The 10,933-nt window shown below is 39.8% G+C and overlaps 1 protein-coding gene and 1 non-coding gene across 3 annotated transcripts; both read right to left on the bottom strand.

The window, feature by feature from the left end:
- Window positions 1-4,639: 4,639 nt before the first annotated feature.
- Window positions 4,640-4,711, bottom strand: TRNAP-UGG (transfer RNA proline (anticodon UGG)). Its single transcript has one exon. It is a non-coding gene; the product is annotated as a tRNA-Pro (tRNA).
- Window positions 4,712-7,373: 2,662 nt separating this feature from the next.
- MSRA5 (Peptide methionine sulfoxide reductase family protein) lies at window positions 7,374-9,651 on the bottom strand. Of its 2 annotated transcripts, XM_087681273.1 has the most exons (5): window positions 9,253-9,651; window positions 8,247-8,359; window positions 8,016-8,160; window positions 7,746-7,892; window positions 7,374-7,631 (listed from the first exon to the last, which is right to left on the bottom strand). In XM_087681273.1, exons 1-5 carry the CDS (start codon window positions 9,556-9,558, stop codon window positions 7,524-7,526), a joined length of 819 nt encoding a protein of 272 aa, XP_087537399.1. In that variant the 5' UTR covers window positions 9,559-9,651; the 3' UTR covers window positions 7,374-7,523. The 2 variants fall into 2 exon arrangements, with proteins under 2 accessions (XP_087537399.1, XP_087537400.1); XM_087681274.1 differs by having other exon boundaries at window positions 7,374-7,892; window positions 9,253-9,648.
- Window positions 9,652-10,933: the final 1,282 nt, after the last annotated feature.

A 10,933-nucleotide genomic window follows, 5' to 3' on the forward strand; every position in this document is an offset into this window, starting at 1 on the left:
ATGAAAAAAAAATGGATATGAAAATATAGACTTGAATTAATAAATATCAAGCATTACATATAACTATAGCCACTCGATATGGGCATTACATATAAATATGGCAATCATAGTAAGTTCGTGCCTATTACCACTTGAAGTTCAAAGTTACAATAGAGAACCCATTTCAACCCTTAAGAGTAAAAAGATTGCATATTTATCGAGCACACATTATATGCTTTAATTTTTTTTTTGTTTTGGATGGGCATTCCTTGTTATTGCCCATCCATAAATATTTTTCCAAAAACTTTACAATTCCAAATAGATTGACAACTTTTTAAATGGCAGCTCGATGAAAAGTTCCATGTTATTTTGCTATCCTTAAGACTAGTTGGTGCCTCAAGTTATACTATCTTAAAAGCTTATCTCTATGAGCCAACTTGGGGGAGGATCCCGTGAGAGCATGATTATATGTGTTTTTGCCATGCTGATTTTAGAGCCAGGTGAGACATTAAAGTCTTCATACATCTGAAGAAGTTCTATCATGAAAGGTTGCCCCAAACCCCATCACTTGGACGGTTCTAGTAGACAAGATCATGAGAGCCTATCATAAGCTTTTTTGAAATTCATGATCAAAAGGTCTCCAATCTATATGCTTTTCTCACCTCCTGAACACAATTCTCACCCTCACCACATACGAGAGTCATGACCATGAGATATGAGAGCCCTCTACCATTGACATGGGAATCTCTCACTTGGTGGTGACCCATGCAGGGTTCACCTCACAAAAGGATCGCCACTAAGAAATGGTACTCTCTGCCCTTGGGAGGGGTTTCTTTTGCTTTGTGGTGACCCATTGTGGGTTTAAACCATGTGAGGGTCACGATTGAGCAACAAGTTGTTAGGAATTGAAACTATGAGATTGCGCAATAATGTTGCTTTGATATCACCATTCACTATATGTGCTAGTATGGTAGACTGCATGAAGTCCTGGCTAAATGTGAAAAAACACCAAACAAACAAATTGAATCCCAAACAAAGTAATACCATGAAAGCTCACCTCTAGGTTTTGTTGAGAACTTGTCTTCGTCACCAAACAGAACTTATGTTTTCTGAGATTGCTCCATGGAGCCACTATCCTTGCTTGCACCAATATTTGGGATCCACGTCTTCTTTTGCACAAATTGCGATGTCTTGTTGATGCTGCAAGGGAATCTTGTTCCCTCCTTATGCTTCTCATTGGGGGCTTCACTAGAGTGGATTTTACAACCCCCTTCCTTGATGGAGTTCTCATGGCAATAGGCAAATTGGGTACAAAGCACCAAGAAGAGATTTTGAGCGGCACAACAAAGAGCCCTAGGAACTGCACTAAGAGCTTAATGGCTAGAGGAGGAATCGTGTTGTATCTTGGGCAAGGAGCTTTAGCGCATCTCATGCGCCTTGTCAATTGGATGATGGTGAGATTTGTTTGCGAGATAGGATGTTTCTTAGTAGTTAAAACTCAAGTCTACTCCACTAAACTCCATCCATGATCATAATGACACCATACATGTACATCGCGGCTTGACATCATTTGGCCCAGCAACGTGCTCAAAATTCTTTACAACTTTAACTTTTCCTATTTAGGGATTTTCCTCCAAAATTCAAATTAAGAATTAATGGAAGCATCAACCAGGAAACATCACAAAAAATTTTAGTCCTTTCTTTGTACCACCAAATCGTGCTTTCACCTACCAAGGGATAATCTACAAATGGAACCATGAGCATAGATAATGTGCCATCTCTCCCAACACAATCCCCAGGTTCCCTTTCTAGGTTAGTGTTCAAGGATTAGAAACATAAATAAGAGTTATTTCAATGTTTAATGAAAAATCTATAGTTTAGCTAATAAGAAAGTTAAAGATTCAACAAGAAAGGAATGTTGGAATAAAGTAGGAAATATTAATTTAGATTATAAATTTTGAAATGTAGGATAACTGCATGACATCATAATGTATCGAATAGACTCTTACTTTTAGCTACATGTAAGACTAAATTCTTTTTTATGGGGATGGCACATGCAATGCATTTGATAGACTCTTTGTCCAACCATCATGCAAGGACAAGGGAACTTTTCTAATGTGTAAAATTGGGTGGTATGAATCATCACATGTCTACACATAACCTGGATGTTGTAAATCCTGCATCTCTCCAAACCATTCAGCATGACTGGTCATATGATTATATGCACTTGAATCAATATGCCATATATCATTATGTGTCCTCTTTCTTATAAATGGCATTCATTATATGTTCTATAACAAATAGACACTCATTTTTGTCTTCATTCTATTATGAAGACGATGCATAGTTTCTTTGTTGCAATTTACTGCTACGGATATCATCCTTCTTAGCATAACAATGGACTATTATATGACCTGTTTTGCCACAATAATGACAAACAATACCAGAATTGCCAGAGCCTCTGTATTCTACAATCCATCTCTTCTTCTAGAGCTTCCCCTACCTTTAAAGTCTCCATGGCCTCCTGAAACTTTCATTTTATCGAACTATTGATTCAATTTGTTTTATTGGTTAGTCACTAGCACATCTCATACCACGGCCTCTTGAAGAGATTCTACCATGTCCCCTTCCTGATTTTGAGTAAAATGCTTGGACCTATTCACCACTTCTTTCAGATGATTCACCCTATATGTTGATCTCTTCAGCGATGATGACAGAGACCAATTCATCAAAAGCTAAAAATGGCTTTTGTATATATATAGAAGTGACAAATTATTTTTAGGCCTTCTTATTATTGAGACCACTCAAAGTAGATGAAACCAAATCATCATCATCAGGCATTGCATCAATAGTTGCTAAGACATCTGCAATACTTCTCACTTTTAAAACATACTCATTTACAGACATCTTTCCTTTCTTCAAAGTATTCAACTCTTGCTTGGTTGAATATTCCATGCATTTGTATTTACTGAAAACATGTTCTCAAATATTATCCAAGTTACTGAGTCAAGTGAAAGTCTAAGAATGACAATAACACATGCTCCATACTCTATTCAAGAAAATAAAGCAATCAAACAAAAGACAATAAAACTAAAGGCAAATATAATAAACCCTAGCAAAGAAATCCTAACCTAACTATGATTAGTCTAGCATTCTCTAAATGGTGACCTTGGGCTTGTGTTATCTCAATAGAGGCCAAGATATGATTTTGCATTTACTTGGTAGAGTTGTTCCCTTGGATTTGTCACACCACACCTTTCTTCCACCAATTGGGTCCTCAAGTGTGGGACCTATTTAAGTAAGCTTAGTTTATTTAGGGCTTGATCCATCTCCCAATCACATATATATGCCCTTTTTAGCATTTGTGAGATATAGACACACTTAAGGAGGCCACAATTCTAATTATTAAGTATGAGTCGACCAACGTAGCCAAGTTCCACCCATATTCTCTTCTCAAGCGGACCACATCCCTCTAGACCCCTTTAGCACTTTAGTGAGCACCAAGGGGTTGGTACAATCTAGCAGGGAGTGTGGTAAAAATATTATGTGATTACTAGGAACATCATGCGACAAGCAAGAAAGTTGACAAGAACTATAAAGACTAAATCCAAAGAAGAAATGTTGGGCAATGGAATAAAAGAACCAATGGCAAGAAAGATCTAAAGATAGCAAGAAAAGATTCGAAAAGCACAATGGAGAAATTTTCAAAAACATCATAGGGCACATAAAGATACATTGTAATATGAAAATATGGAATATAGTGTAAATGTCATCTCATAAGTTTGCACTTCAATGAGCCTGTAGCTGGAATTTTTTTAAGAACTATTGGATGTGTATTGTTGGCTCACAAGGTGACTCCGTCGTGTAAAGAACGAGCCTTCATTAGCAAAAATGTGAAAACTGTCTTTCAAAGATAAATAAAGAGATCAAAGACTTGGTACTTGAATTGATACAAGATAGGTGTTTGTCTCATTGGGCAAGGCAATATACTTTTTACAACTCTAATGCCAATACTTGTGGTTGAAATTCTTTGTGGATAGGTGGTTAGTAGTGTGAGTCCCAAGGACTTGTCCTAGCCAACAAATTGTTAAAATTGAGAAGCGTTTCTATGTTTATTTGATTGTTTTTGGGCTGAATCGCATGGCCTAGAAGGTAACGCTCGAAACTTATGCTTGCCCTAAAAAGAAAATCCTCCATTTGAAGCCTTGAAGGCACAACAACATGTAACTAACTTACACAATGCACCTACCAACTACATCCCCGTTCATGAGGTACCAAGCAAAATAGCTAAGCTTCGTAAGAGAACAGTAAGTAAGCAAGCAAGCTTTTCTTTGAAACTTATTCAAGCTTCTTTAGCTATATAGGCTGAGAAGGTAAGTTGGATATTTCTCGGACCCGGACTCGAACCTACAGGCGGAGAAGGTAAGTTACATATTTCTTATGAGAAACCCAAGGCGGCAGGCAAGAGAGTACAGATTTTGTCCGGACCGGGACTCGAACCGGAGACCTCTAGTGTGTACAGATTTTGTCCGGACCGGGACTCGAACCGGAGACCTCTAGTGTGTGTGTGAGACTACTACACCATCCGAACCCACGGAACCGGACCCAATAAGTGAGACTACTACACCATCCGAACCCACGGAACCGGACCCAATAAAATGGGGCGTTGCGAGAATCGAACTCGCGGCCTCTCGCACCCAAAGCGAGAATCATACCACTAGACCAAACGCCCGCAGTTGACGACAAATGTTCCGATTATTAATATAGTTACTTTCATTTCGATTCTACCCCTTTCAGAAAAAACCTTTGTAACAATAAGACTTGAATCTGAAAATAGACATGTTCAACATGCACGATAACACAATATAAAACCAACCTCACATCTGATAAATGCACCATCAAAATAAGAAGCTATTTAACGAGGAAAACTTTGTGTTGCTGTTAATCTTTCCCATTTATGCACGCCTCCTCCAATGAATGGCTTTTCAAAGAGAGAACCCTTTCTTCCAAATCCCCTTTGTTTTCTTCAAGTGTGGTAGCCTGAATTATTTCAAATGCAATATTAGAGGTTAAGTTTGGTATCTTAAAGTCTCTACTCAATTTGCCAATGCCACCATTACAAGGCATCAAAAAGACGTTACCTATGTGACAGATAGTCTTCTCCAACATGTTTTCTACTAAGACTGCTAATTCCTCTTACTCGAAGATGGCTCCCAAATAATCACGTGTTACCATGCATCCAAAGCCATTAAAAGCTTTGCTTAAAAGCTACAAAATGGCCCTTTATATATCACTTGTTTTAGACTATAAAGAATGCTTGAGACTCAAAATTTCCAAAATATTTAGTAGCATGCTCAATATCCAAAGTTTTAGAGACGACTGAATTTTATTTCCATCTTAACAAAAATATGGGCCAGTGTGAGGAACCTGGTCTTAAGAATCGTAAAGCTTATGCCACTAACGGCCTCCCTTCATTGCCTTCAATACATTGTACTCATTGAGGTGGGTTTCTTCTCGAACAGTCTTCCCCAAAATTGTCAAAAAGAATATTTGGGCCATCCAAATAATTATACATTATTAGAGTACCTTTCAAGCTTGAAAGTCCATCTGGTGAGAATATATGAAGCTTTTCCATGTAAATTTGCTCGAGCGTAATCTTAGACCAGCTTAAGTTACCTCAGGATGAAAAGATTTTATGAACCCATTATCATTTATGCTTTACCACTGGAAGAAACTAAACAAGTCTCTGACCAAATAGGTACTCTTTCACAAGAATTGCAGGATTGGACCACCAAGAGTAGTCTCATGACTAAGTACCTTTCATTGAAAACCGTTCTTTCTATAATGGATGCAACATGGGTAAATCGTGGAATCTTATTTTGAAATCATGTGGCCATATGAAGGTGCTTAACAATGACAAGACTATTAAAGCAATATCACAACTCAAAATTTGCAATAAATTTTGTATCTATTTTGTACTTCAGAATTGGAACTTCTTCTGTCTAATGATTTTAACATGAAATAAATATAAATCAATTTGTCTGGATAAAATGATACAATGGACTTAGCAATCAATGAACAGCAACAAGACATACTGGCTCACATTGCAAGTTAAAACATAAAACCAATGTAACTTGAGTAGACACTTGATGCAACTCAGAATGTACCACAGGCATGCTTGCACATAGAAAGAATTAAGGCCTTTGAAACCTCCACTAAGCAAACTGTGAACATTAAGATGCAATACTTACAGTGCAAGAGTGGTGCACATACCGATTGATTGTTCAAATTGCATAACTATCGATACAGCTTAGACTAAGTACTCTGATTGTTGTAAGGATGAACCTTCCGTTAATACTCATGATGGGGTTCCTAACTTGTAGGATAAATCCATAAAAAGAGAATCAAATTTAGGCATTGACATAGGCATAGAGATTATTGGAATGATCTACAAAAGGTGAAAAGGATGAAAGGAACAGTTGGCAAAGATATCATGATTCTCGTCTCCAAATGGTCCATAATGCCCACAATCTATTCTAGCTTATCACACCTAATTCGTGAGATTACCATTACAATGCATGAAGATCAGCTATCAAAAGTTACACGTTTAACCCAGAATCTAATCCACTCTTTACCACCTCCCACTCTTGAGGCTGCCATGGCAAGTGCCAGGATCAGCCATAGATAGCTACACCTTTAACTTGCTACCATGGAAAGTCAATGGAATAATATCCTTCCCATCATATGTAGACAAACAATTATCGGCAGCCAAGCATAAGCAGATAATATCCGTGACCTTAAAGCAGACCATGAACCTGCACACAGCAGGCCTTGCAGCAAACAAAAATTGACCTCCAATCATAAAGCCTGCTATAATAGCTGAGCTATGTTCTATTCTAGAATTAATACTTCCAGGAGAAAACAGAAATTTGGCTGCACATTAGTATAAACAAGGAAAGGAATGTAAATTCCAAACATAGAGAGGATAGGGTAAGTCATATTCCTAGGCTCAAGGGTCTTCTCCATTGGAAGTTGAATCTTATTCAGCATGCTGGCCTTCTCCCTATGGAGGATATAGTTTCTTGGCATACAGCAATTTCTTCTACTACTCTGCTGTGACTCTCATATATCTCATGTGATTGATAGAATTACTCATTTCAAAATAAAAGAGAAGACAAGCTAAGCTGGAAGTGAAGAACTTGCAATCAAGGTAGACTACTAGGTAGAGAAGAGCCATTTAAAGGTTCAAACAGAAGAGAGGGGAAGAAAGTTACATGGAACCATGTTCAGTATGTCAATCAAACATAAACAGATTTGAAGTGAAACCCTTAAGCCATGCATGTTCCCAGACTTTCCATTCATCACCACTATAATTGTTTCAGAAAGAATGCATCTGATAGCTCAGAAAGCAGAAAAACTTGCTGAAAGCATTGCAATTTGATATGAATCATGGATTCACATTGCAGTTTACAAAATCTTGTGAAGAGCTTGTGTAGTACAGATTATCTGAAATGCTTTCTGTTGTCAGTAACATGTGGGCTATTTCATGCCCATAAAACTTGGCTATTGTGTACAGTATACCCCATGTCTTGATTGTGGAAAACCTCCATATACTGGAACACTTGGTTCCTTTCACCATCTGCACTCACAACCTAATGAAAAATACACCTGTAGATCCAAGTTCTCGCAAAATGCCTCTGTAGAACTTGTTACCTTTGCAAAACCTTTAATAAAATTGGCCTGAAGTCAAGTAGTTGATCGAGTACCTTGTCTATTTCTTTTTGGGTAGAAAGGGGGCACATGCCTGCAACATATGCATTCAATTTGGTAGCTATGCGCGACCTAGTTAACTCATCTTCGGATATAGTTCCGAGCAACTGCATCAGCTGAACTTTTCTTCTCAGTTCAAATTTCTGCATAACAAGCATGAAGTCTGAACTGAGATAATAAGAAGACAAAGTACTAAATAAGTGCCCTGTCATTGCTTTATAACAGATGTACGAAAAAACCCCAGGCAATGCAATCCTAAAGTCTACCTGGTGTTCAGCTTCTGCAGAATAAAAAAAACCTAATGGCTCTATTTCAGTAGTCAGCACACCAGACATTAGCTTTGTTTCCTCCCTTGCTTTGCTCATTGAAGCAAGTTTTTGTTGTTCACGCCCATCAACAAAAATAGCAGACCTACACTGTCCAACATTAGTGCTGACGATGCAGGTCTTCTTAAAATGCCGTCTAAATCTTGAAAAAGCGATTCACAGAAAATCTACCTGTACTGGTAACCAACATCAGGGCCCTGTCCCAAGACTTGCGTCGGATCATGATTTTCCCAAAAGTGCTCCAACAGCTGCTCGTAGGTGATAACATTTGGATCATATTCTACCTGTCACATGTGGCAATATACCAAATATCAGCAATTATTTCAAACCACCAGAGATGACTGCTGCACAGCGAAGATGGTATCACATCTGATGGACCTACCCGATTGTTCAATAATAGTGTTGGCCTTGCTAATTTGCCAAGAAACATGTATGATTTACTTAACCATTCTATCCAGGGCTGATGTCACATCTGTTAGTTCAGCTAATCCTAAGCCAGAAGCCTTCAAAGTTTCAAAAGATTTTCAATCCATGATCCAAGTCATGCACCCAGTTGTGTGATTTAGTGCGAAAAGAAACCAAGCAAGAACTCTGCTCAGGCACGAGCTGGTCTAGACTCTCTAGTTTGTGGTCAGTTCTCTATGGTATCAGCTATTGCTTCATTGGATTTGCTTCACATTTGTGCGGCTAAGATCTTCTTGTATGGTCCATCATGTCCGGATGGACCTCAAGCGAGCAAACAAGAAGGTTACTTTGCTAAGTTTATTTTTGAAGGCATAAGAGTCATACAATTTGAGTCTTGCTGAAGCATGACTCCAAATGTGGTTAAATGTGAGCCACTTTCAACGCCAGCCAGGCCTATGTCTCATATGTGCAAGCGATCTCCATGTCGGAGCTTTCTGATTCCCATACAGTCTCACATTGTTCAACAGGAAGTACAAGTTTTGACATTTTCCCATGTGGAAAAAGGGGCGTGTTTCCCTACAGTGTTCAACATCATGAGCTTCTGCTCAGGAGGCACCACATGCCTAGCAAGGTCTGCCGGGGGAAGCGGCTGCTGGCCCACCCCCTACTACCCTACTGCACCTAGCTAGGTATGTGGTCCTCCCTCACCGAAGCTCATGATGTTGTCATAATTCACAATATAGGGATACACAGGAGATGCTAATGTACGAACCTCGACAGCCTCTGCGTGATCGCCGACATTACGATACTCCGGGTTGGTCTTGGAGCCTCCTGTGTATCCTGCGGTGGTTCTGATGACGCCTTTCAGGCAGCCGAAGACGGCCTCTGCGCGCCAGAAGCTCCCAAGGGCAAACACAGCGATCTTGTGAGACGGGGACGATAACGACGGAGACAATGGAGGGGACAGATCTGCTGCAAGCCTGATGGCCGATGCGGGAGGGGCGAGCATGCAGAGAAGAAGTAGCAGCAGCAGCAGCAGCGAGGTCATGCTGCACCAGCAGGTACATCCGCCATACATGATGATGCTGCAGATGTGTTGTTGCTGTTGTTACTCCTTCTTTTTGTGTTTTGCGCCACCTAACAACAAATTTGAATCCCCTGAGCCCTTTTGATTTGTTCCCCATCTAGTAGTGTCTCACAAGAGGTTTTACATAAATTCCCACTGCAATTACATCATGTGAGCTTCTACTTCACTAAGAACCATAGCTCAAGTAGTAACCACAATAAGTTTTATTCAAAAACCCACTATAATTCCCACATTGTGGATTACGACAACATCATAAGCTTCTACAAGCAAGAGGCAGTATACCTAGCTGGGTGTGGTTGGGGGCATAGGGCTACCAACCCAAAGTGGGGATTGACAACCCTCTGCCCCCAATTGCACCAGCAAGGTATGTGGTGCCTCTCGAGCTAAAGCTTATAATGTTGAACGTAACATGGAAGACAAGGGAAAAGAGCCCCTTCCCTCACATGGAAAAATGTATAAAACTTATTATGAGTGAGATGGTTTTAAACTTGAGGTCAAGGCTTCCATTCTCACAAGCAATAATGAAGAAACCTTGTATATTGTATAAAGTGATCGTGGCTCCACTTAACTAGTCACCAAGATAAACATTGTGACGTAACCACATGTTGAGCTGGTAATCAAGGGTTTAAGTGGCTCTTGGCTACAAGTATTGATGTAAGCCTTGATATTCAATTACTACAAAATCATTTCGTATTCTACCCCAAAGGTACCGCATACCTAGCTAGGTGTAGTTGGGGGTAGGGGGCGATTGGCCTTGATCTAAGTGCAGGGGGGCTGCTAGCAAACCAACAACCTCTTGCTCCCAACCACACCTAGCTATGTATGTGGTCCCTGCCTGGCCACCCCCTACCCCCAACTACACCTATCAACTATGTGATCTCCCCCTCATAAAAGCTCATGATGTCAAATACTATAGGGAAAAACAAGGGAAAGGAGTCCCTTTTCCCACATGGGAAAATGTCAAAAACTTCTTGTGTATATTTGCATGCATTCTGTAACACTCACATAAAAGCAACTACACTAGCATGGTGGTCACACTAACTAGGAACTATAGGGAAAAACAAGGGAAAGGAGTCCCTTTTCCACATGGGAAAATGTCAAAAACTTCTTGTGTATATTCATACACATTATGTAACACTCACACAAAAGCAAATGCACTACCATGGTGTAGTTGGGGGTAAGGGGCGATTGGCCTTGATCTAGGTGTAGGGGACTGCTACCAAGCCAACAACCTCTTGATCCCAACCACACCTAGCTAGGTATGTGGTCCCTGCCTTGGTGCGCAGATCGGTTGCAGATAGCTCATGTGGTGAATTCCCAAAGGTCCCCAAGAACAAAGTACTCTACTTTTTAGCACAAAAACCCA

The sequence above is a fragment of the Lygodium microphyllum genome, chromosome 7 (assembly GCF_053477565.2).
Source record: "Lygodium microphyllum isolate KBCC chromosome 7, Lygodium_microphyllum_v1.1.10, whole genome shotgun sequence".
Classification (NCBI taxonomy): Eukaryota; Viridiplantae; Streptophyta; class Polypodiopsida; order Schizaeales; family Lygodiaceae; genus Lygodium; species Lygodium microphyllum.

Coding starts and splice junctions, on each gene's coding strand:
- MSRA5 (XM_087681273.1), bottom strand. CDS start 9,558: ATGTATGGCGGATGTACCTGCTGGTGCAGCATGACCTCGCTGCTGCTG. Junction 8,360..9,252: donor ATCACGCAGAGGCTGTCGAG/GTTCGTACATTA, acceptor CACATGTGACAG/GTAGAATATGATCCAAATGT. Junction 7,632..7,745: donor CCCAAAAAGAAATAGACAAG/GTACTCGATCAA, acceptor ATTTTTCATTAG/GTTGTGAGTGCAGATGGTGA.